The sequence below is a fragment of the Hylobates moloch genome, unplaced genomic scaffold (genome assembly GCF_009828535.3).
Source record: "Hylobates moloch isolate HMO894 unplaced genomic scaffold, HMol_V3 SCAFFOLD_8, whole genome shotgun sequence".
Lineage (NCBI taxonomy): Eukaryota > Metazoa > Chordata > Mammalia > Primates > Hylobatidae > Hylobates > Hylobates moloch.
The window spans coordinates 41,032,644-41,060,114 of record NW_026652283.1 but is presented as its reverse complement, the minus strand read 5'-3'; the positions used below and the strand labels follow the sequence as shown (position 1 = coordinate 41,060,114).

Here is a 27,471-nt window from a genome sequence, read left to right as displayed (position 1 = left end):
ATTCAGCAATAAAAAAGAATGACATACTGATATGTGCCACAACATGGATGAACCAAAAAATATTATGCTAAGTGAAAAAAGCCAGATACAAAAGACCATTTATCATAGGATTCCATTTATATGAAATGCCCAGAATAGGCAAATCTATCAAGATAGAAAATAAATTAGTGGCTGCCTGAGGCTGGTGATGAAAATGTACAGTAACTGTGAATGAACAAGAAGGATCTTATCTGGATGATGAAAATTTCCCCAAACTAGATTATGGTGATGATTGTACAACTCATAAAAATCACTAAATTAGTTGATTTGGTGGTATGTAAATTATACCTCAGTAAAGTTTTTTTTTATGAATGCATTTTCCTAAAATAAACAAACAATAGAAATTATAACCAAAAAGGTGTTTTAAAACATTTAGCTAACTACAGAGAAAGGGAAGATACAGAATGGAGGGAGCAGAGATGGAAGCTAGACTTCTCTGAACACAATTGGTATTTAACTTTTTAAAATTTCCCTTTGGAACAATATAAATGATCTACATAATGTAAGGTAAAATTGAAAGGAAAAAAGCAACCCCCCAAAACTGAAAGCAAATAAAAACAAATGAACCTTAATTGTGTATTGAATTTGTGGCTTAACAACAACAGAGAAATTATTTCAAGTGACTTCAAAATATAGTAATTTGTGTCTGGGCCCAGTGGCTTATGTCTGTAATTCCAGCATTGTAGGAGGCTGAGGCAAGAGAATGGCTTGAACCCAGGAGTTCAAGATCAGCCTGGGCAACATAGTGAGACCCCATCTACTTTTTCAAAATAATAAATAAAATAAAATACAATTATTTGCACATCCTTAGAAAATATACGCTAAGGACAAAAAGAACAGCAATGAAATAATAAAATTCTAAGTAATCATACTGCTAACAATAACATTCATATTGCTACTTGGATTCATATATATTACAAATAATATATATGATTTTACAGATCTCTGTGTGTGTAGGAAAAGCATAACCACATTACTGTTGTTAAGATCAAGATTTTCAGTATAAGAAAAAAAGATATAAATATAAAGTCAAAGAGGTTAAACAAAACCCTGCAATCCTAAATTTGAATTCAAAATATCAGTAAAAATTCATGGGGTTTTTTGTTTGTTTGTTTGTTGTTGTTGTTGTTTTTAGAGATAATACAAGTATTGCCTAGCTCTGTCCACAGAAAAAGCCTAAAAATAATGGGCAACCGGCCGGGTGTGGTGGCTCACACCTGTAATCCCAGCACTTTGAGAAGCCGAGGCAGGTGGATCACCTGAAGTCAGGAGTTCAAGACCAGCCTGGCCAACAACCCCGTCTCTACTAATAATAAAAAAATTAGCTAAGTGTGGTGGCACACGCCTGTAATCCCAGCTACTTGGGAGGCTGAGGCAGGAGAATCGCTTGAACCTGGGAGGCAGAGGTTTTGGTAAGCTGAGATGGTGCCATTGCACTCTAGCCTGGGCAACAAGAGCGAAATCTGCTTCAAAAAAAAAAAAGAAAAGAAAAAGAAAGAAATAATGGGCAACCTAGGAGCATTCAGACTGTGGTCAATAAATAAGAGAACCAGTTCCTAGGAGAGATTAAGAATTTCAGGCCTGGGACAGAAAATATAAAAAAAGAGTCTGGAACACCTCATCACACAAGAAATAAAGGAAATTATCAAAGACCACTGTGGTCATGCCAAAGGACTCAGAGTCAACTTGAAAGCTTCTTTACAGCCAAAGATGGAGCTATTTGATTTTATTAAAAAGAATAATAACTGTATTTGATTGGAACAACATTAAGTCTGCTTAAAAATCCATGAGTCACAGTGATACTAAAAAAAAATAATGGTGAACAAAAGAACTATTATTGGTCACCTTTGGAGAATCTTAGCAAACCAACTAATTATTCTGAAAAATAGTAAGCAGAAAGAAATGAAATTTTTAAATGCTTCAAGGAAATGTTTTTTCTGGACGGACGCGGTGGCTCACGTCTGTAATCCCAGCACTTTGGGAGGCTGAGGCGGGTGGATCACCTGAGGTCGGAAGTTTGAGACCAGCCTGACCAACATGGAGAAACCCCATACTAAAAATACAAAATTAGCCAGGTATAGTGGTGCATGCCAGTAATCCCAGTTACTCGGAAGGCTGAGGCAGGAGAATCTCTTGAACCCAGGAGGCAGGGGTTGCAGTGAAAGGAGATCGAGCCATTGCACTCCAGCCCGGGCAACAAGAGCGAAACTCCGTCTCAAAAAAAAAAAAAAAGAAAGAAAGAAAAAGAAAAAAGAAAAGAAAATGTTTTTCTATTTAAACATTTGTTATGGCCTGGTGCGGTGGCTCACGCCTGTAATCCCAGCACTTTGGGAGACCGAGGTGGGTGGATCATCTGAGAGCAGGAGTTTGAGACTAGCCTGGCCAACATGGTGAAACTCCATCTCTACTAAAAACATATAAACAGGCATGTTGGCGGGTGCCTGTAATCCCAGCTACTTGGGAGGCTGAGGCAGGAGAATCGCTTGAACCCAGGAGGCAGAGGTTGCAGTGAGCCAAGAACACATCATTGCACTCCAAGAGCAAAACTCCGTCAAAAAAAAAAAAAAAAAAAGGAAATTAATTTAGTTGTAGTAGTTGGGGTAAATAGAGACAGTGAATAAATTCTCCTTACCTCACACCTATGAGACTAACATTGGGCACTCACAGTGAGGGCAGGTTTGTGGCCAAAAAACAAACAAATTTCTCTAAAAGCTCCTCTGTTCATAAGAGTTCCAAAGGGATAACTGTAGTCCTCCATGAAAGCTCAACAAAGTTTCCCATCCTGCCAGTGCACACCTGCCAAGTTCATGTTCCTAGTTATCCCTATGCCCAAAGCTTGCCTGAGGATACCCTGTGGTTCCACAAAATATATTACCACCACACAATCCTGTCCATGCTGGTAACTGCCAGCATTGGCTCCAAACTAGAGCCTCAAGAAACAAGCCAAAGCACTCAGATTTTTCTCTCAGGAATTCGGGGACACCTGTTGTTCTGTCTTTAACCAGCAGGTAGCGCCAACTCCCCAGCTAGGATGTCACCTTGGCCTCATCCCTGAAGTCAGCACTCTGCCTTCTATTCCCACTAGCTGAGGGAGTGCTCCCTCTAATCCATCAGCCTCATGTGCAGCAACTGGGTATTAGAGAGAACTGTCTGAGAAATAGCTTTGTTTGGCTGACCTAAAAGGGATGTAAAAGAACAGCCTTTTTATAAAAATAGGGCTGTACTTTTCCAATAGCAATTCAGATCTAAAAAGGATTTGCCTTCTTAGGAAGAGGAAGGCCATGTGAACATTCTTCAAGATGCTCTTGGGTGTGATGGCTGCTGCAAGGTTGTGCTTGCCAGCACATATATAAACCCACATACTAAAGTATTGTAATTAAGAAGGCTTGTTTAAAGGTTATTAGAGATGAGAAAAAGTCTACATTAGAGCAGGATTATGAACCTTCACTCCACCCTTCTAAAGCATCAACACCAACAGCTTTTCTCAACTCTCATATTCTAAGTCCTTCAAGAGCCTCATTTTGATTCAGCTGAGCAAACAGACCTCTAATAACCAGACTGCTGAGGACAGGGCCAAACCACAGATAGGTAAAAAAAATCCCTCCATTTCATTAAGCAAATAATTAGGAAGTTCTGCGTTTACGATACAACAGCTTGTCTGCAGACCAATCTTAATTTTCCTTTCCAACTCCCATCCACCTTTGTTCACTGCCAGATAGAGAGAAGGAAGGCTCAATGCTGTCTGCGGAAGGCAGTGCAACCTTCTAGGCCATGTCCAAACCAAGCAACAGGAATCCCAAACTTCACATACCCTACCTGGAAATGCAAAATAATGGTCCAGATCAGACCCAGGGTCAACTTGGGGTTGCCATCTGTGATGTCATCATTGCGAATATTCACTAGTTTCACCTGAAAAAGAAATAAAAGCAAGGCTCAGGGCTCTAGGACTTTTTGTTTTGATTAAATTTTTGTATCACTTCATTATTGATTTATAGTTAAACTGATTTCTTTTTTGGTGTCCAGTTCTATGAGTTTTAACACATGTATAGATTCATGCAACTACCACCACAAAACAGTTTCATCACCCCAAAAAGGTCCCTTGTGCTGGCCCCCTCCTTGTAGTCAAACCCTACTCTCACCCCTGATTCCTGACAACCACTGATCTGATTCTGATCCCTTGTTTTGCTTTTTCCAGAGTGTTGGATAAATGGGATCATGCAGCATGCAAGATTTTGAAACTGCCGGCCAGGCGCGATGACTCATGCCTGTAATCCTAGCACTTTGGGAGGCTGAGGCTGGCAGATCACGAGGTCAGGAAATCGAGACCATCGTGGCTAACACGGGGAAACCCTGTCTCTACTAAAAATACAAAAAATTAGCCGGGCATGGTGGCGGGTGCCTGTAGTCCCAGCTACTCAGGAGGCTGAGGCAGGAGAATGGCATGAACCTGGGAGGCAGAGCTTGCAGTGAGCAGAGATCGTGCCACTGCATTCCAGCCTGGGTGACAGAGCGAGACTCCGTCTCAAAAAAAAAAAGAAACTTTTTATTTCACTCAGCATAATGCCCTTGAGATCCCTATCCAAGTCATTGCATGAATCAACAGTTTGCTCCTTTTGATCGCTGGGTAGTTATTCCATTATAGAGATATGCTGCTCTTTGTTCACCCATTCATCCATTGACGGATATGTGAATTATTTCTAGTTTTTGGCAATTATGAATATTCATGTGCAGGTTTTTGTGTGAGCACAGTAATTTCTTTACGGTATATTCCTAGGAGTGGGATTGCTGGGTTATATGATATATGATTAGCTTTATAAGAAGTCATCAGAGTAGCTACGCCATTTTGCATTCTCACCAGAAAAGCAACCTCACAAGCACAAGGTATTGTGGGTCACTTTTTTATTGCCATCAGGGCCAAGATTTCTCTTTCTTCTTTGCCTCTTTTTTTTTTTTTTTTTTAAGGTTCTGAGAGAGAAAGACAGAAAAGAGAGATACCTCTCTTCCCTCACCAGTCTTTGGCCTGCTCTCAGCTCCATTATGCCATCTTTGTCACAGATATCCATACCTGCCATGCCTCCCGCAGCACCTGCTTTACTCCTAAAATCTCATCCCAGCAACTCAATGTACCCTGACACACCCTCGCCCCAGGCTGACTTACTGCCCCAGTGTGCTGGGAATGGAGGAATTTCCTGGGATGTGGAACTTTAAAACTGGGAGTGTCCTGGGCAAACCACCCTACTTCTACTTCACCTCTGTTAGCCTCCTCAATCATACCCTCAGAGTCCTGCGACACAGTGTCCTTCAGGTGTCCTCCCTTTATCTCTTCTATTGAACTGAAACTTGTGTGTCTCAAGAGGACCCTAGTGACCTTCTCAAATGGAAGCCTCATTTCTCCCTTACAATGACATTCATCTGGGCAAGTTCTTTCCTTTTCTGTATCTTGGTTTCCTCTTCTATACGGTGGGAGTGGGGTGGAAGTGGGAAAACCTGTCCCCTTCTCGAGAATTCAGTTTTTCTAATCACTAACAGTCGACAGTTGGTGAGTTACCAGTACCAGCCAAGTCCACATTCCTCAGTCCTACCTCTATCAGCTTTCCCCTTTCGTTGTGAAGTCTACCTCCCTTGGCCAAACCACCTTCCAATCTCTGCTAACCTTTTTCTCAATGACCTCACTACCTAGCTCCTATTCTCTTTTCCTGCCTCATCATCACCTTTCCTGGAAATTCAGCATTTATATTGATATCCCAAATATTACCCTATCTGCACAAATTGCCTGCCTTTTGAATTCTGATGACTTTCATTTTTCCCCACCTTGGCCATCTGCACAGCTACATCTTGGACTTTACCATTAACAAGAACGGCTCTAGTAATCTCCCTGCCTTTCTTTGAATCCACTGTTCTTACCTGTCCACGTTTTCATTCTATCATAGTAACCAAAGCCACTTTTTGTCCTGATTTAGACTTCTAGCTAATCAATTCTTCTCATAAACCCTGCCAGTAAGGACCCCACCCAGTTTCCTCTAGCTCCACACACAGGCATTTCAATGCTGCTTTCTCCCAGTACCCTAAACACTTCAGCAACCTCCACTTCTACCACTTTTTATTTATCAATTTATTTCAGCAAATATTTATTAAGTGCCAATTGAGGACCATTCATTATGAGAGATGAAGGTAAAATGTTAAAATCTTATTCCCCATCCTCACAGAGCCTACAATGCATTGGAGCAAACAGAGAAATAACAAGGAAATAAGAAATGTTATATCAGAAGTAAATTGTTACGAGAGCAAACAGAGAATTTTCTAAGTTAATGAGAATTACTGATAAGAGTGTCAAAAATGAACTGACTCCAAAAATATGCATACCATTTAATGTCACGTTGACCCTGTTGTTGCTTGGCAACCCTAGATACCCCAAATATTTTCCATACAGCTCACTCTAAGCAGATGAACTCTTTGACTCCCTCATCCATCTTCTTTCTACCACAAACCATCTCTGTATCTTCACCCCTCCCTCTGTCATTCTCCTTGTCTCTCAGAAGGGGTATTTTTCTTTTCTTTTTCAAAGATGGCCACACCACTTGTGCTCTGCTTCTCATCCATCAATCCCTGGATTTGGCTCCTTCAGTTAGGAAGCAAAGGAGGAAGGGTGCTGTGTAGAAAGCAGCATGGATAGTGGAAGGTGCACTAAACTGCATGTCAGAAGGCCTGAGTTAAAGTCCCAGCTTTACTCTGACTTGTGATTTGAGGCAGGTCATTTACCTGTCCAGGTTTCAGTTTCTTTATCTATAATAAGAAACTGGACTAGTATAACGTTAAGGTATCCTCTCGGTGAAACGTTCTATGATTACTAATACTCCTCCTCATGCTCATTTTCAATCTTACTCTCTTCACTGGCTCCTCTTCCTATGTCTAAAAATGGGTTGTTGTCTTCCTCATCTAGGGAAGGAAAAGCTTCTTTATCTCTTCCTATATCTAGGTCTAGTATACTCTAAATATCTTTCTCCTGTATTAAACTGCTCACTTAAGTTATCAGTGCTTAACAACTTAGACCTTTTTCTCAGATCTGATGTGGCATTCAACAATCCACACCACCCCCTTATCTCATTTTCACTGTGATATGGCAATTTGGTCCTCTCTCTTCCTGGATGCTACACCTCTTTTCCACCTCTTTTCTAGTTTATTTTTCATCTTCATTTTGACCCCCACCTAAGGTGCATCCACAAAATTCCATCTTTATCATCATGTTCTCCTCCGTGAACATTCTTCCTTTCAAGGAGGTCACAAGTTCTGTGTAAGGAGTACTGAATGATTTCTCTAACCAGAATACAATTGCTCACTAGCAAGTTAAGACTCAGAACTGGGTCAATCAGATTTAGCATTTACTGAGAGCTTACTAGGGGCACTAAAAACATCTCTGAATAGGGCCCCAATGCCAACACAGCCTGGAAGAATGGGGAAGGCATGTGATGGTCTTACCTGTCGCTGCTTTAGGAAGTCCAGGGCAATCTGCACATTCTGCAGCCTATGAAAACGCATCCTGCCCTTCTCCCGGGGCTGCAAACAAACAAAAAAAGGGATGTTAATTCTGGCTACACAATTTAACCATACAGACCCTTTCTCTTTTATTTCCAGGACTAAAGGACCACACAAGAATTCCTTACAGTAGAAGCCAGGCGTGGGAGCATTACACAAATCACCCCCTAAAACCAGGCCTGTACGTGTTTCGACCAGGATCTCTGAGGTCCCCAAAATGCCTTGTGTACCACTAAGCATCTCGCAAACACAGAATACTGTTTGACCACTAATGCTGAATCAATGCCACAGCTTCTGTTCAGGTTCATCTGCAGTCACATGTGGCAGAACTTGATTCTGGATGTGAGGTTAATGGGAACAGACTTTGGCTCTATGACTCCTAAAATCACAGTTAAATGCTATCGTAGAGAAAGGGTGGAAAGTCCTAATTACATATTGCACAGTAACAGATGGAGCCGACTTTATTACAAACATGGCAAAAGGAGCTCAAGATAGCCAATTTTTGGCCAAGTGCAGTGGCTCACGTCTATAATCCCGACACTTTGGGAGGCCGAGACAGGAGGATTGCTTGAGCCCAGGAGTTCGAGACAAGCCTGGCCAACATGGTGAAACCCCGTCTCTTCATTGGCTCCTCAAAAATTAGCCGGGCGTGGTGGCACATGCCTGTAATCACAGCTATTTGGGAGGCTGAAGCACGAGAATTGCTTAAACCTAGGAGGTAGAAGTTGCAGTGAGCCAAGATCATGCCACTGTACACCAGCCTGGGAGATGGAGTGAGACTCTACCTCAAAAAAAAAAAAAAAATACAGATAGCTGATTTTTAACCATAGGAAATGAGAAGTTACATACGCTCAAGAAACAAGTGAAAAAATCCAAAATGGGAGGCAAAAATTAGGAAGCAACTAGTTTCCCAGGAACATAGCTGCCACTGAAGGAAGGGCACCCTTTACCCCAACATGAAATACCCAGAGCAAACAAAACTTTGATAGTGTAGGGCTGTCAACATAATTACTCCTGAGAAAGTTATGCCAGTCACTCAATCCCAGATGTCATATAACCCACTGGAGAGAAGCCCATCTCTATCCAGTGCCTCTGGTACCCTGTCCAAGGCTCAACTATTACGAGTTGGAAAGTGAATGCAGTCTCTTTGCCTACTGAGTATCACAGAAAGGGGTATCTACCCCTAGAACATTTTCTTCTGCTTACTTTCTAATGTTGCTTTTATTTTACTAAAATTTGGAGAGAAATATCACTCTCACTAGATTATACCCACTTCTTTTGTAAGTGTCAAACTGGTACTAATTAAAGGCTGATAAAATATAAGGTAGCTCTGTTGCGGGTGTCTGCACAGAGAACATTGCTCCAAATTAAAATGGGCAAAAAGTACCCTAACACATGGAGAGATAAGGATGGAAGCATCTTCTGGGCACTCGCCAACACTTCTAAGCAACACTTCTCAAATAGGAGAATCTGTACACAGAGATGTCAAGGCCTCTCTGGGCACAGGATAACTTCTTCAGTCAAAGGTTTAGGAAAAATCTTTTTAGCAAGAACCTTTTCTCAGTCATTTCAGCGAAATTAATTGTGAATATGGCTTAGAAGATGATAGTACCTATAAAATGGAAGATTCTAAGGCAATGAGAAGGGAGATAAATGATATTTTAAAAATGATTTTAAGAGGACAGAGAATGAGGATATTGCCTAATCCTTGTTTCTGGAAAAAGATTTTGGACTATAATTTAGGGCCTGCAGGCAGAATATACTCCTCTCATACTCTAATCTTTACTCATATGTACCCCTCACCAAAAATAAATACCCTAAGAACATGCAAGTTAAATCTCTGTCCTCTATAGCAACTAGATATTATTGAGCAAAGCCAGAGTATCTCCATGCAGTGAGTTTGCAAACAGGCTGTTTTGAAAACAAACGACGGGGTGTACGATGAGAACCTAGAGGCCAGAGAGGTGGAGAGTACCAGTTAGTCTAGACTGTGGAGCTGTGAGCAATTAATTGTCATGCTGTCAACTAAATTTTCCACAATTCTGCAATCTGGACTCAGAAAACACAGCAAGGCCACCAGAAAGCTATGGGTCTCCAGGTCAGAAGGGAACTTGACACCTCCAAAAACCATTATCCTTTTTGTGCCAACCCTTCTCAGCTAAGAAAAACAATTCCCAGCCGGGCGCGGTGGCTCACGCTTGTAATCCCAGCACTTTGGGAGGCCGAGGCGGGCGGATCACGAGGTCAGGAGATCGAGACCACGGTGAAACCCCGTCTCTACTAAAAATACAAAAAAATTAGCCGGGCGTAGTGGCGGGCGCCTGTAGTCCCAGCTACTCGGAGAGGCTGAGGCAGGAGAATGGCGTGAACCCGGGAGGCGGAGCTTGCAGTGAGCCGAGACTGCGCCACTGCACTCCAGCCTGGGCGACAGAGCAAGACTCCGTCTCAAAAAAAAAAGAAAAACAATTCCCAGTCCACGAGCATCTAACAGTGACAAAAGGCACAATTAGTTTTAACTACTTTCTTTGGGACCCAAATTCCCAGGTGAAATGAGAAGGTGGCAAATGGTAACTGAACTACTTGGAGACCTGGAGAACCTCAGACTCTCTGATGGCCCTGCAGTGCCAGCTGGGATGCTGGCATCCCCAGGAGGACCTACTACATCATCATCATCTTCCTCCGCCTGCTCCTCGTTGTTTGTATGGCGCCAGGAGGGCATGCTCACCAGACGGAGGGTCTTCAGCCCTGCTGGCTCCTTTGGCCACCAACCAAGGCAAAGACACAACAGAGGAACAAGAAATTCACAACAAAAAGATGGAAAGGAAATGAATGCAACACTTAAAAAAAAGGAAAAACAAATATGAAAATACCCTCCCACCTCCGAAAAAGATACAAAACTAAATCAAAACCGGAGCAGATGGTTACATTGAACACTTCTTATGATGAAACACATCTTCAATTCTCCTTAGCCTCCTACCCTCTCTGCTTTTCTAAGTCAACCATGGGGAAAAAACATGGTGAGAATAACTGTCAAAGAGATATCTGGATGGTTTGTGGTGAAGAGATGATATCCTATCAGTATCTCCACAAACACCTAAAGGTTTTCAAAGGTTAGGAAAAGAAATTAGATTGACATAGTTTCAACTTATTACGTAAGCAATACAACCAAAAAAGATCACTTTTCAATATAAAATCATTACAAATTCATTAAATGTACCAGACACATTGCCCAAAATGTAACTTTGTGAGTGGTGAAGAATAAAGTCCAGCACAATGGAAGTAAAATTCTGATTACTTATTAGATTTATAAACACAAGCCAGAGAGCAAGAACTAGAAATTAAATGTGCCGGCTATGCTAATAAAAGCTTCTGTCAATTTTAGGCCATTAAAAAATATATAATTAATTCTACTGCAAGGTAAAAAAAAGATACGAAACCAAAACAAAGGGCCCAGGGGAAGCCAAGCCCCAATCCTAGAAAGAGCTGAATATCACTTAAGCAGTAAAATCAAATGTGCCAAATTCTGTTACTTAAACACAACAAACAATGACTAAGAAAGGCAGTGAGTGGGCTGGTCTTCACAGACTACTTGAGCTATACATCTCTTTGGTTCTCTATTTCTCCACAGATATTTCCAGTATTCAACCCTGGACTTTTCTAAATGAAAATTATGTTGTCTATGGCATGAGAGAAAGAATATGAACCATATGGAATCACCTGCTCCCATTAGGCTCAAATATAGAAAACAGTAGGCCTACAAGTGGGTGATTTCCATCCCTCAAAGCAAGTAGAAGAACTATCATTTGGCAAGGCAAGAAGCTCAGACAGGATTTGCCCTCAGATATGTAGGTGTTTCCCATAATCAATGTTAAAACATTTTGGGAAGAAGCAGGCATATTAATTATTCAAGGAACCCAGATGTTCTATATCCAAGGCTATGCTCAGGCAACAACTTTGGCAGCTCTCCAAATCTGTAAGACTCAATGAATCACAGAAGGGAGAAAGTGAGATGATTTGGAAAAAAATAACTTCAAACACCTGGGCTTTTAAATGTAAACTTCAGGTCTTTAGCTGAATACATAAAATTTTAAAAATTCATAATAGATTGGAAAATGAGAGGCGTCTATATAGACTAGAGCTCTAGGAAGAAAAATACACCTAATTCAACCTTTAAACATGAGTCTACTGTTCTGAAATATTAGTATCTAGAAAATAAAGAAAAAGTAATGCAAAAACATGCAGATATAAAAGGAATATAACTAATTCCTCATTTCATCAAGAAATGAGAACATATAATACATCAATTTAAATTATATAATTTGTAAATTCTAAGTCTGAGTTAGAAATAAAGTCCAACAACATTTCCTTCTACTTCTTCCTTCCCTCTAATAGATGAAGCAGTGATGGCTGCTGCCCTTGCACTCAACGAGATGGACCAATATGTCATCGTAGGGCCACAATTGTGAGGTCATTCATTAGGAGAAGCTCACCAGTTTGATGCCTGAGAGGACCTCCAACAGAGAGATCAGGTTATGGCCATCCCGCAGATCTTCATAAAGATCATTGATGTGCTTGCGGACCTGTGAATGAGAGTGAAACAGACAGATTTTTATTTGATATTGAATTATTATACTATCCACATAAAAATCTCTGGTTCTAGGTAAACACAAATTAAAGAATTTAAAAGTGGAAGCAACAATTAAATAATAAAATTCAGGAAGTTTCAGATTGGAGTAAAATACATGTGAAATGATAATACTTTACCAGGAACGTGTGTGTTTTTTAAATTGATGCCAGATCTATTACACACTCTAACCAACATACAACAACGTCCTAGAAAGTTTGGACAAGAAGATGGGGAGTCTTAATTATCCTGAGACACCTCAGGAGTTATTATGAGCCAAAATGTAATAGCATGGCGAATAATGGGTAGATGAGTCCAGCCAGAGTCAGAAAAGCCTTCTAGAGTGCTGCAAAGGAAACTAAATGCTAAGTACCCAATGTTTCCTGGGGTGTACTTCCAATTTAACCATTCTCTTACACCAAATATTTCTAACAGCGAATTTCAGAATAATTTTCTTTGTGGGAAATTCAAATTAACTTTAAAATTGGAACTATGGAAAAACAGATCTCACTTTGGCAGAAAGTGTGGTTAATATCAAACATGGTACTGAATGTTTAATATGTTATCTATCTCTCACATCTCTAAGGTAAGTAATATTATTATTTCTATTTTACACATGAGGAAATAAGGCACAAAGAGGTTAAGTAAGTTGCCCAAGGTCACCAGGTGGAAAAACTGGCCTCAGTTTCATCTGATTTTAGTCTTTGCCATTAACTACTATGCTTTATAATCAGCCATCATCTCATTCTATTTATTTAATCCAAACAACTACCTTGTGAAGTTTACTTATTACCACCATTCCATCAAAGAAATCAAGGAAGCCGAGGTTCTGAGATGTTATGGTCACTTAGCTATAAGTTAAGTGGCAATTGGATTTCTGATTCAGTCCCAGTCTAGTGACAACTTCATTAAGTGATACTCATTGCCAGGTGCAGTGGCTTGTGCCTGCAATCCCAGTACTTTAGGAGGCCAAGGCAGGAGGATCCCTTGACCCTAGGAGTTTGAGATGAGCCTAGGAGTTCAAGATCAGCCTGGGCAACATGGAGAGACCCCTTCTCTTAAAAAAAAAAAAAAAAAAAAAAAAAAAAAAAAAAAAAGCCAGGCATGGTGGTATATGCTTATGGTCCCAGCTACTCAGGAGGCTGAGGTGGGACGATCACTTGAGCCCAGGAAATCAAGGCTGCAGTGAGCTACGATAACACCACTATACTCCAGCATAGGCGACAGAACAAGACCCTGTCTCAAAAAAAAAGGTGATGTTTACAACACAGAATGGGAAGACTTGTGAAAATTATAAGGAAGATTGATTTTTAATATATTAATTTTCCAGACAACGTTAGAAAGGGCTACTTTCAGAAGTAGTAGAATTTTAGTTACTATAATTTTTTGTGTAGAGGCTGGGGATTTGGGAATTTTTACAATTGAGTGGAAAACTAAAGTCCTTTCCAATTATAATATTCAAAGTAGCTCTGAAAGGAGAGGGGAAGGCCAGGTGCAGTGGCTCACACCTGTAATACCAGTGCTTTGGGAGGCTGAGACAGGAGGACTGCTTGAGCCCAGGAGTTCAAGGCTCAAGGCTGCAGTAAGGTATCATTGCACGAATGCACTCCAGCCTGAGTGACAAACCAAGACCCTTTTGTAATGAGGGGTTTCTTTTTTAAACCTGTCTGAAAAAACAACAACAACAACAACAAAAAAAAACAAAGTAGGATAAGAATGGAAACTGGACAAGATAAAGAATGGAAACATATGCAAAGACTTCCTCGAAGAAACGGGACTTGGAGGATTAGCAAATGTTTTAGTAGAAAGAAGATGGAAAAACCACATAAGACTTGGCATAGAGATGGACATATGCAAGGTATGTGTGTTTGTATGTATGTGTGTAAAGAAATAAGAAGGTGACAGGTACGTTATACAACTGGGGAAGATGGTTCATGATGAACTGGAAAATAGCTTTAAAAATTGAAAGAATATATATATATTTTGAGACAGAGTCTTGCTCTATCACTAGGCTGGAGTGCAGTGGCACAATCTCGGCTCACTGCAACCTCTGCCTCCCGAGTTCAAGTGATTCTCCTGCCTCAGCCTCCCGAGTAGCTGGGATTACAGGTGCGCACCACCACACCCGGCTAATTTTTGTATTTTTAGTAGAGATGGGGTTTCACCATGTTGGCCTCAATCTCCTGACCTCGTGATCCACCGCCTCAGCCTCCCAAAGTGCTGGGATTACAAGTGTGAGCCACCACACCCGGCCCACACTTTTAAGTTTAATCTGCAATATTAACATTTTCTCCATCACTTTCTTAAGTCTAAACAATAAACAAAACAAGACATCTAACTCAAACTTGCTGATTTCCATGATGTAAATGTTCCCAATACAACCAATTTCAAGCTACTAATATAATATCACTAAATGCAATGTTGGGAAGAAATATATAGTAGCACACCATTATGTACAGTATTTCCATCACAGAGACACAACAGACATAACCTCAAGAGTACAGACAATACCAACATGCAGCAAAATAATTATGAAATGAATAGCTTTGAGGATGTATTACATTTATTTTAAATATAATTTATTTAATTGTATGTTTACATAATTTAATTTTTAATAATAGCTGTGGCTGGGAGCAGTGGCTCACACCTGTAATTCCAGTACTTTGGGAGGCTGAGGCGGGCAGATCACCTGAGGTCAGGAGTTTGAAACCAGCCTGGCCAATATGGTGAAACCCCGCCTCTACTAAAAATACAAAAATTAGCCGGCAAGGGTGGTATGCACCTGTAATCCCAACTACTCGAAAGGCTGAGACAGGAGAATCCCTTGAACCTCAAAGACAGAGGTTGCAGCGAGCCAAGATCACACCATTGCACTCCAGCTTGGGCAACAGAGCAAGACTCAATCTCAAAAAAAAAAAAAAAAAAAAAAAGCTATGTTTAGCAACCAGCTCACAAAATTGATGAAAATTTAACACTTGGCTCTCATGAGTCCATAAGCTGGCTCCAGCACACCAGGGGCTCCAAGATTTCAAAACCCCTCCCTCTCACACCTGTAATCTCAGCACTTTGGGAGGCCGAGGCGGGTGGATCACCTGAGGTCAGGAGTTCGAGACCAGTCTGGCCAATATGGTGAAACCCTATCTCTACTAAAAATACGAAAAATTAGCCACGTGTGGTCGTGGGCGCCTGTAATCCCAGCTACTCAGAAGGCCGAGGCAGGAGAATCGCTTGAACCCGGGAGGCAGAGGTTGCAGTGAGCCAAGATCACACCATTGTACTCCAGCCTGGCAACAGGAGTAAAACTGTCTCAAAAACAGAAACAAAAACCCCTCCCTCAAATAGATGCAAGGTTTCAAGTTTGCAGTGTGGAGCAACAGTAGTGCACCATTAACAGAAATAGGCAGGTCATGAGGTTTGTTAAAAGGGCAGTGGATTTGATAAATTCAATTTTAAATATGTTGAATTTAAAATGGCAGCAAAGGAGTTACAAATGGAAATGTTCTTGAAGCAGCTGGAAATACCAGAATTCAGTTTGGGTCAGCTGAGAACTTAAGTTTAGAAGTCACATGCAGAGAGGTGCTAGCTAAAGACATGGGAAACGGGCTTTCTGGATTAGGAGTAAGATAGAAGAGCAGAGTGCTAAGGACTGAGCCTTAGGGAGCAGCCAAAATTAGAAGGCAGGAGATGGAAAAGCAATCAACAAAGGACAGAAGAAAAAGACAAAATAAAACAGTAACAGTGAAAGAGGTAAGCAAAAATACAATAAAGTGTAATCAAGATAGGAATGATCACCGGTATCAAATACTACAGCAGAAGTCAAGGAGGATAAAGACTAGGAAAGTTTTTTAACTTTCCTACAAATAAGTAAGAGTGCTTTTGTGAGACTATTTCTGAAGAGAGTGGTAGAGTGAAAATCAGATTATAAATTAATGGTAGGTTTTTTAAAAAGTCAGAAAATACTACATACTTGACATTAAGGATTAAGAAGAGAACTAAGTGAGGGATTTATTTTTGATAGATAAGATCTGAACATAGGGAATAAAAATCAGGACATTGAATGAATGAATGAATGAATAAATAAATGAATAAATATTGCTTGATTGATTGATTAAGACACAGTCTTGCCATGTTGCCCAGGCTGGTCTCAAACTCCTGGGTACAAACAATCCTCCCACTTCAGCCTCCCAAAGTGTTGGGATTACAGGTGTGAGCTACCACTCCCAGCCTGAATAAATATTTAAATAAATTGTGGTTGCCAGGCACAGTGGCTCACACCTGTAATACCAGCAATTTGGGAGGCCGACGCTGGCAGAGCACCTGAGGTTGGGAGTTTGAGACAAGCCTGGCCAACAGGACAAAACCCCGTCTCCACTAAAAATACAAAAAAGTTGTGCATGGTGGCACATGCCTGTAGTCCCAACTACTCAGGAGGCTGAGGCAAGAGAATCGCGCAGGAGGGGGTTGCAGTGAGCCAAGATCGCACCACTGCATTCCAGCCTGGGTGACAGAGCAAGACTCTATCTCAAAAATAATAATAATAAAAATAAATTGCAGTTGGTCTTGAGGACCAAGTGAGGTCATCTTATCAATAGATATTAAACACCATAGAGTATTGAAAAGACAAAGGCGGCAACTTGAAATGTAAAGTTAATTTCACACCAAGGCCCTAATATCTCCTTCTCAAAATTCTGGTTATGTGTTATACCTGTGGTAGCAAAACTTGTACATATTATAAGAAATTTAGATGAGAACTAGCTTATTATGCCTCTCAATCTTTGTCTGACTATAGTAACCAAATAACTATAAAAATAAAACTATTGGCCAGGCATGGTGGCTCATGCCTGTAATCCCATCACTTTGGGAGGTCGAGGCGGGCAGATCTCCTGAGATCAGGAGTTGGAGACCACCCTGACCAACACAGCAAAACCCCCTCTCTACTAAATACACAAAAATTGGCCAGGCGTGGTGGCTCACGCCTGTAATCCCAGCACTTTGGGAAGCCGAGGCAGATGGATCGCCTGAGGTCAAGAGTTTGAGACCAGCCTGGCGAACATGGCAAAACCTTTTCTCTACTAAAAATACAAAAATTAGCTGGGCATGGTGGCACGAGCCTATAATCCTAGCTACTGGGGAGGATGAGGCAGGAGAATTTGCTTGAACCCAGGAGGTGGAGGTGGCAGTGAGCCAAGATGGCGCCACTGCACTTCAGCCTGGGCAACACAGCAAGACTCCGTTTCAAAAAAAAAAAAAAATGGCTGGGTGCAGTGGCTCACGCCTGTAATCCCAGCATTTTGGGAGGCCAAGGCAGGTGGATCATGAGGTCAGGAGTTTGAGATCAGCCTGGCCAACATAGTGAAATCCCGTCTCTACTAAAAATACAAAAAATTAGCTGGGTGTGGTGGTGGGCACCTGTAATCCCAGCTACTTAGGAGGCTAAGGCAGGAAAATCACTTGAACCTGGGAGGCAGAGGTTGCAGTGAGCCGAGATCACGACACTCCACTCCAACCTGGGTGACAGTGCACGACTCCATCTCAAAAAATAAATAAATAAAAATACAAAAATTAGCCGGGCGTGGTGGGGCATGCCTTACATTCCAGCTACTCAGGAGGCTGAGAAAGGAGAACTGCTTGAACCGAGGCGGGAGAGGTTGCAGTGAGCCAGGATTGTGCCACTGCACTCCAGTCTGAGCAACAGAGTGAGACTCTGTCCCCCCAAAAAAATTTTTTTAATAAAAAATAAATAACTAAAACTATCAAAGAGATACAGAGAGAGGTAATGGGAGAGGAGAATGCAAAGAGATTTTTTTTTCCTTGCCTGGAAAATTGGCAACTAAGAAAACAACAGTCTGTTTCTAAAGCATACTAGACACAGCTCTACCTAAAGAAGGGTAAAGAACTAGCTAACATTTACTGGGTGCTTCTGTGTCAGGAATTTTTCAGACACAGAGATGGGATTTGGAGGGCTCAATTAACATCCCCAAAATCACACATCTACTAAATTGCCAGGCTGATCAAATCCAGATCTATCTCATCCTAAAATCCTCACCTCTTCTGCTCATACTAGTTTGCCTGTGAAGTTTTCCACAAATCTCTTAGGAAAATGACCAGTGGACTAAGCATCAACATTTAGAAGGCCAGGTGCGGTGGCTCAAGCATGTTATTGCAGCACTTTGGGAGGCCAAAACAGGAAGATTACTTGAGCCCAGGAGTTTGAGACCAGTTGGGGCAACAGAGTGAGACTCCATCTCTATAAAAAATGTTAAAAGTCAGCCAGGTGTGGTGGTGCATGGCTACAGTCCCAGCTACTCAGGAGTCTGAGGTGGGAGGGTTGCTGGAGCCCAGCCGACTGAAGCTGCAGGGAGCTATTATCACACCACTGCACTCCAGCCTGGAAAACAGAGTGAGATCCTGTCTCAAAAAAAGAAAAAGTTTTAGAAGCAGCCAACTGAAGCAAGACTGTTCAGGAATCATCAATACGGATGCTTCTTTCTAACAAATAATTATACTATTCTGTCAACAAATGAGTAAAAAACTGCAATTATTCAGGGCCTTGCCTGTTTGTACTCTCTGAGAAAATCATTGTCAAAATTAGTAAATGTCTCCAAAGGAGATATATAAATGGCTAATAAACACATGAAAAGATGCTCAACATCATTAGCCATAAGGAAAATATAAATCAAAACCGCAGTGATCAGCGCTCTCTAGGATGTCTATATTATAAAAGACAGATAATAAGTGTAAGCAAAAAAAGCAGAGAATCTAGAACCCTCATACACTGCTGGTGGGGATGTAAAACGGTGCAGTTGCTTTCGAAAATAATGTGACGGTTACTAACAGGTTAAACACAAGTTACCATATGACCCAGCAGTTCTGCACCTAGGTATGTAATTAAAGAGAACTGAAAACATACGTCCAGACAAAAACTTGTAAATGAATGTTCATAGAGACAGGGGTTGTGGGGGGCAAGATGGTGTCTCAGTATGTTACCCAGGCTGGTCTCAAACTCCTGGCCTCAAGAGATCATCTCACCTCAGCCTCCCAAAGTGTTGGGATTACAGGCGTGGGCCACTGTGCCTGGCCATAAAGTTTTTTTTTTTTTTGGAGATAGGGTCTCACTTCCATTGCCCAGGCTAGAGTGCAGTGGCGTGATCACAGCTCACTTATAGCCTCGACTTCCTGGGCTCAGGTGATCCTCTCACCTCAGTCTCCCAAGGCGCATACAACCAAGCTTGGCTAGTTTTTTCTATGCTTTGTAGAGATGGGGTTTTGCCATGTTGCCCAAGCTAGTCTCGAACTCCTGGCCTCAAGCCACCAGCCTCAGCCTCCTGAAGTGCTGGGATTACAGGCTTGATCCATCATACCCAGCCATAAAGTGATTTCTTAAAATTAGTGAATAATTAGATTTTGAGAGACCAAGTCCAATCCTCCCCAATGCCCAAGCATTAATAAGTCAAGGAGGGCTCTGCTGTCTGCTTTTTTTTTTTTTTTTTCTTTTTTTTTGAGGCAGAGTCTCACTCTGTTGCTCAGGCTGGTGTGCAAGTGGTGCTATCTTGGCTCATTACAATATCCGCCTTCTGGATTCAAGTGATTCTCCTGCCTGAGCCTCCCGAGTAGCTGGGACTACAGGCATGCGCCGCTACGCCCCGCTAATTTTTTTGTATTTTTAATAGAGACAAGGTTTTGCCATGTTGGCCAGGCTGGTCTTGAACTCCTGGTCTCAAGTGATCCACCCACCTCAGCCTCCCAAAGTGCTGGAATTACAGGCGTGAGCACTGCACCCGGCCTCCATTTTTTAAAGATTAGCTTAAAGCTATGAAAAAATAAACAGCTTCCCTCAATTTCTGAGTGGCTTTAACAAAGGGAATAAGTTACACTTGAGTGCTTGGAATCCTAATCTGAGCCCAAAGGGACTTTAAAGATTACTTAACTCTAATACCCTCAGTTTACAGATGAGAAAACCATTGCCTAGAGAAGCTAAATAACTTGTATAAGATCATTTAGCTGGAAAGTATCAGAGCTGGGTCCAGATCATTGTCTCCTGACTCCCTTAACAAGGCTTCTACGATGCTTGGAGGGTCAAAATGACAGATTATCAATTTTAAATAATAAGAGTCCCCCCTCCCCACCATACATACACAAAAAAGACCAAGGATTGTCACGTAGTATTCTTTTTTTTTTTTCTGAGATGGAGTCTCGCTGTCACCCAGGCTGGAATGCAGTGGTGTGATCTCAGCTCACTACAACCTCTGCCTCTCGGGTTCAAGCGATTCTCCTGCCTCAGCCTCCCAAGTAGTTGGTATTACAGGCATTCATCACCACACCTGGCTAATTTTTGTATTTTTAGTAGAGACGGGGTTTCACCATGTTGGTAAGGCTGGTCTCGAACGCCTGACCTCAAGTGATTCACCCACCTTGGCCTCCCAAAGTGCTGACATTACAGGCGTGAGCCACCGTGCCTGGCCTCGTAGTATTGACACCTGCCGAAAACTTGATCTAGAAATCTTTCCTCTAAACAATTAAAAGGAAACGTAAGCAGCCCAATTTCCTGGACTCAAACTATGTTGAAGAGCAATATATAGGTCAGAGGAGAAAGTTTTAAAGAGAATGGTATGTTATTTACTCTCTCCTACACTTATTAAAAGATACAGGGAAAGGGAAAGTGAGCCTAGTAATTTCAGATAGATTTCTGAATGGCAGATCTCCAAATTGTAAAAACAGAAACCCATATTGATTCATTGGCCAAATTTGTCTTCAAGGAAAAGCCCAACACTAAAAAAAAAAAAAAAAAAAAAAAAAAAAAAAAAAAAAAAAAAAAAAAAAAAAAAAAAAAAAAAAAAAAAAAAAAAAAAACCAGATTATAGTTGTCCTAGACTTCTTTACTCTGGAAAGAACTATGCTTAAATGCAGAGAATAAAAGTAGCAGCTGGGAATCCCTGTTTGAGAGCGGGGGTGGGAGGGGAACAAAGTGTGAGGTTCTTTGCATATAAGAATTTTATCATATCTCTGTTTTGAGAATTCCCTAAATTATGAGGAATCTAACAGTGGTACCAGTCAACCCGGATTAACAGATTCTCTAAGGATGTGGATGATTCTAAAATCCACAGGCTGGGCACAGTGGCTCACGCCTGTAATCCCAGCACTTTAGGAGGCCAAGATGGGCAGATCACCTGAGGTCAGGAGTTCGAGACCAGCCTGACCAACATGAAGAAACCCCGTTCTCTACTAAAAATACAAAATTAGCCAGGCATGGTGGCACATGCCTGTAATCCCAGCTACTCAGGAGGCTGAGGCAGGAGAATCGCTTGAACCCGGATGGCAGAGGTTGCGGTGAGCCAAGATCGCACCATTGCATGCCAGCCTAGGCAACAAGAGCGAAACTCCGTCTCAAAAAAATAAAATAAAATCCACAAAAGGTAGCTTTACTTTGATAGGCAGGCACTTAAGCATAGGGAATAGAAAATCCAGAGTAAAGCCCAAGTCCAAATGTAGACCCAAATGTAGACCTGAGAAGCATTTAGAGTGAAATTAAGCCCTAAAAAATCAGGTCCAGGCAAAGACAGCCACAAACCACTACCATATAGTCATACGTAGGCAACAAAGGCAACGCTCCTTTCCTTAGCATCTAACCAGCACTACTTTGTCAATTTCTTAAACTCCACTGCCAGTCTCATTCTGGTATTTCCCACAGACATGAATAAGCAAAAAGTATGAAGTTCCACCCAGTGATTAGGGAGCCAGTGAATTGACTCATGTGGCCAAAACAGAGGCTGTATAGGACAGAATACCTGGAATCAGAGCTACCCCATATTCAACTAGAGAGTCTCAAACAGAAATAGAGAAAGTGTAAGTGGGCCAGGTGTGGTGGCTCATGCCTGTAATCCTAGCACTCAGGAAGGCCAAAGCAGGAAGATTCCTTGAGCACAGGAGTTTGAAACCAGCCTAGGGAATATAGGGAGACCTTGTCTCTTAAAACAGAAAGACAGAAAGAAAGACAGAAAGACGGACAGACGGAAGGAAGGAAGGGTTGTAAGCGTTATTAAAAATTTGAAAACTTTTGCTGGTATATATGGAAATTTTATCTAAAATTCCAGGAAAGCCAGGGGCTTCTAGACTGCATATACAAAAATGGAAAGAACTGCTCTATCTGCTAGATTAAATATTGGGCTTTTCCTTTCTAACTACTAACCTCTGAAGTCAACAGGAACTGACCAGAAAAAGCATTTTTCTCCCTCCTAAGGAGCTCATACTTTCATGTTCTCTTTAGGGGGATACACTTTATCAGCTACCAGCACCCAGAGATATGGCATAGATAATTTAAATAAGACCTCATTTAGAAACCTAGATTTCTCTTTTTGATGCTTCTGGTATATAAGCAGAACTCTTACATGTGTATGTTTACATTCTAAATTAGGTTGTTTATTTCAGATGCTTACATCCTTAACAAATCTCTTTTAAGATTGGATCAGAAGTGTTCTCAATAAGGAGGAATTAATTTGCTTGTCCCAAAGTAAGCTGTTTCCCAAAAGGTTATTAAGGAATCCAAGAGATTCCAAGATCGACTAAATCTAGAAGTTGGGAGACCTGGTTTGTGGTGTTTTGGGTTTTTTTTTTTTTTTTGAGACAGAGTCTTGCTCTGTCACCCATGCTGGAGTGTGGTGGCACAATCTCAGCTCACTGCAACGTCCATCTCCCGGGTTCAAGTGATTCTCCTGCCTCAGCCTCCCAAATAGCTGGGATTATAGGCGCCAGCCACCAGTCCCAGCTAATTTTTGTATTTTTAGTAGAGATGGGGTTTTACCATGTTGGCCTGGCTGGTCTTGAACTCCTGACCTCAAGTGAAACACCCCCTCGGTCTCCCAGAGTGCTGGGATTACAGGCATGAACCACCATGCTTGGACACCTGGTTAGTTTTGTCCTTACGTTGGTCTACCTGCCGAAGATGGCATTAATCTGGGGTGTACTTGGGGTGCAAAGCAAAGGATGCTTGAGTTGCAAAAAAAATCTCAATCCCTAATTCTCAGCCCAAAATTCAAATAATTCCAATTTAGAGCAATAACTCTGATTCGCAGTGAATCTCTCTCTGAAATATCCCAAAATGAGCAAATGTTATTGAAACTGTAAGGCTGGGGGCCTGGGAAGAGATGCAAAATCACCCAGGATTTAAGTAAAGCTTTGGCTGGCCTCCAATTTCTAACAATGCTATGATGTGTTCCTCTGGCTTCTCCCTCCCTGAGCCTCCTGTCATCACACAGCACTGAAGCAGAGGTCCAACAGGCAGCATCAGCTACAAACAGGCAGCAAGGAGCCAGAGCACTGGAATTCAACTACAAAGTTCAGGGGATAAGCTCAAGGCAGGATTGATTCAGTTCCTCCAACAGTTAGAGACAAGGTATGAAAGAATCAGCTGGGGGCCAAACGCAAGGGCAGGGGCCACTCTTAGCTAAATCCCTCCCAGTGACTGCAACAGAACCCTCTGGGGAGCTCAGGAAGGGGTGTGCTGAGTTCTATAATATAAGCTGCCATATATTTTGTAGACAAGTATGGCTCCTCCGTATCTCCCTCTTCCCTAGGAGAGGAGTGTGAAGGAAGGAGCTTAGATAAGACACCCCCTCAAACCCACTCTCTCTCCAAGAGACCTACCCTCCACAGGCACAGGTCCCCAGATGAGAAGTCTGCTACCTTCATTTCTCATTTTTTTACTAAACTCAGAAGCAGTGACAGCAGTCAGGGACAGATGCACATTTCTCACACCTTCCCCTCATCTAAGAGATGACAGGGAAAACTGCAATCAAAGCTCAGTGCTCCCTCTGGAGATGTTTAAATCCTTTTTTACTCCATGAGAAGTCGTTTTTAGGGAGAACGGGAGTTCAGACAAGCTGCTTTTCAGCTGAGTTCAGACAAGCTGTATTTCAGAAATGCTGTCGTAATGGTTTTTAACACCTTTTACTCTTCTTACTGGTGCTATTTTGTAGAATAAGGAACAACGTTGACAAGTTTTGTGGGGCTTTTTATACACTTTTTTAAAAATCTCAAACTTCTATTTTTATGTTTAACGTTTTCATTAAAATTTTTTTGTAACTGGAGCCACAACGTAAGAAATAATGGGGAAAAAACTGCCTTGTTTCAATAGTTTTTGCTAATTTTTAGGCTGAAAGATGACGGATGCCTGGAGTTTACCTTATGTTTAATTAAAATCAGTATTTGTCTAAAAAAAAAAAAAGAATCAGCTGGGGGCATAGTTAGCAGAAAGAACAAGTAATTTTGATCGGAAGATTCATGATTGATTGATCCTTAGCTCCTTCCCTCACTAGCTGTATCATTTTGGAAAAGTCACTTCACTCTTCTAATTCTCATTTTCCCTAGCTGTTAAAATTGAGAGGATAAAACACCTTTACTTACTTCAGGGTTATTTTAAGGATTAAGACAGATAAGAATGTGCTTCATAAGCTATAACACTATTGAAATATTAGTTACTCAAGGTAACAAGTACTTATTGGATACTTCTCATGTGCTATGTGCAGCACTTAACAGAGAAAGTAGCATAATACAATCCCAGTCCTCAATGAGTACTGTAACAGAGAACATCGATGAGTGAACACACAGGCATCTCTTCAAGGCAGTATGAAATACAGATGGGGTTGCAATTGATTTAATCTGAGGAACAGAGGTCAGAATCTCAGGAAGGTGATACTGGGGCTGGGCCTAGAAGGTGAAGTGGGTGATGGTCAAGCAGAGGATGCTGGGACGTGCATTTTAGGGAGAGAAATATATAAGCAAGGAGGTGTGAAAGTACACAGGGTTTAGGGAGCAGTGAGTTGTCTCATGTGGCTATAGTGCAAGCTACAAAAAACAGAGTGCTTAGAAATGAAGCTGGACAGGTGGGTTGGAAATGCTGCAACGTGCTCTACATCATGACAGAGTTAGATCACATCAAACTCTAGAGGCAACTAGTAGCCATGGAAGAAATTTACAAAAGGAAATCACGGCTGGACGTGGTGGCTCACGCCTGTAATCTCATCACTTTGGAAGGCCAAGGCAGGCAGATCACAAGCCCAGGAGAGCAGCCTGGCCAATACGGTGAAACCCTGTCTCTACTAAAAATACAAAAATTAGCCAGGCTTCGGTGGCACATGCTGGTAGTTCCAGCTACTCAGGAGGCTGAGGCAGGAGAGTCACTTGAACCCAGGAGGCAGAGGTTGCAGTGAGCTGAGATTGCACCACTGCACTCCAGCCGGGCAACAAAGCAAGACTCCATCTCCAAAAAAAAAAAAAAGGAAATTATAATTTCTTTTCTCCTTACTTCTCTCTCTTTCTTCTTTGTCCTAACACTATAAACAATAAGACACAATATTTGCCCTCAAGTGATAATATAGCTGAAAGATACACCATGTATATAAACACTCTGGATGATTTAACAAAAGCACACAAGGAGTATAGTCAGGGGCACAAAGAAAGGCTAGTCAGTTCCACATCAGACAAGTCAGGTAAATACTTATTGAAGAGGCAATAAGTTCTGCCTGTGTTATCCAGGCAGAACAAACTTGGGGAAGGTATTCCAAGCACAGGGAGCAGAATGAACAAAGATACAGAGTCATAAAATAGCATGGCACATAGTTCAGCAAGAACTCAAGGTATGAAGGAAACTTGGTGCTATGGGCCTGGAAAGGTAGGCGGCAACCAGAGCCAGTTCTGCATGGGTTAAGATCACGGTTTCTAGACTTTAGGTTGCCTGAATTTTAAAATTTCAGTTCTGCCTTTTTCTAGCAGCATGACCTTGAACAAATTACTTACCTTCTCTAAGTAATTTATAAAATGGGGATATTAACAGAACCCACAGCATAAGATCACTGAAGGATTAAATGAAATAATCCATGTAAAGGACTTAGTGTATAGAATGGCTGATTTAGACTAGGCATGATGGCTCATGCCTGTAATTCCAAGACACCGAGAGGCCAAGGCGGGAGGATTGCTTGAGGTCAGGAGTATAAGACAAGCCTGGGCAACATACCAAGACCCCATCTCTACAAACACACACACACAAATTAGCCAGGCACAGTGGCATGTGCCTATAAACCTAGCTATTTGGGAGGCTGTGGTGGAAGGATCACTTGAACCCAGGAGTTTGAGGCTGTAGTGAGCTATGACTGTACCACTGCACTCTAGCCTGGCAACAGAGTAAACCCTGTCATACACACACAGAGAGAATATGTCTGATTTACAGGAAGTCTTCAAGATACTATTACTACCATTGTTATTATAGAAAACTTTATTAGGAAACTATTATAATGGTCAAGGCAAAGGCAACAAACACAGAGGCCCTGAACAAAAGCAGCGATATGAAGATGGAGAAGAGAAGACAGATGCATGGAATCTTTCTGAGCTGCACGTGATTGACTGGACTTGGTAACAAGGGAGAGATTATAGGCAGTACTGAATCAAATAGGTTCCTAACTTGGACAACTAGCTACATGAGTGGACATACTTAACAATTTAGGGTGTGTTCAATAAAAGCTATGGCTAGGTAACATACAGATGAATGTGTAAAATACACCATGACACTTGCCTTTGGCTTAGGCAAGAATCCAAGAAGAGGCTCTATCACTGCCTCCGTGTCCAGATCTTGTAGTGTGAAAATCATGCTCACCTGCAGTACCCACTAAACAAGTGGCCCTAAGAAGCCATGTTTGATTTATGTAACCACCTCCTTACCCACGGTTTACTGAACTATAGATGGACAATTGGCCCATGGAGGAAAAGGAGACCTAAGCCCATCAGACTTTCTGTGTTTGTGCATTCAGAATCATGTGGCCTCAGGGGTTTACGTCACTGTTCGAGGCAAAGCCGCCATGGGTCACTCAAAGCAATAAAAGAAAAGCAGAGAAATGAATATAGGAGGCACACAGAAGTAAAATGAAAGAACACAAGGCCCCATAAACAAGAAAGACCTGGGTTGGCCAGGCACGGTGGCTCACGCCTATAATCCCAGCACTTTGGGAGGCTGAGGCAGAAGGATCACCTGAGGTCGGGAGTTCGAGACCAGCCTGACCAACATGGAGAAACCCCATCTCTACTAAAAGTACAAAATTAGCCGGGCGTGGTGGCACATGCCTGTAATCCCAGCTACTCGGGAGGCTGAGGCAGGAGTATTGCTTGAACCCAGGAGGCGGAGGTTGCAGTGAGCTGAGACTGTGCCACTGCACTCCAGCCTGGGCAACAAGAGTGAAACTCCATCTCAAAAAACAAAAAAACAAAACACAACAACAACAACAAAAAAA

General features: G+C 41.7%; 1 protein-coding gene across 15 annotated transcripts in view; it reads right to left on the bottom strand.

Moving 5' to 3' along the window:
• The window catches only part of LOC116472985 (microtubule-actin cross-linking factor 1, isoforms 1/2/3/4/5), a 404,777-nt gene that overhangs the window by 228,565 nt on the left and 148,741 nt on the right, over positions 1-27,471 (bottom strand). For all 15 annotated transcript variants that reach the window (XM_058441923.1, XM_058441919.1, XM_058441922.1 and 12 more), the window contains 3 exons: positions 12,063-12,152; positions 7,516-7,593; positions 3,856-3,948 (listed from right to left, as the gene is read on the bottom strand). In XM_058441923.1, coding sequence (XP_058297906.1) covers positions 3,856-3,948; positions 7,516-7,593; positions 12,063-12,152 — 261 coding nt within the window. The remainder of the gene's footprint in view (positions 1-3,855; positions 3,949-7,515; positions 7,594-12,062; positions 12,153-27,471) is intronic.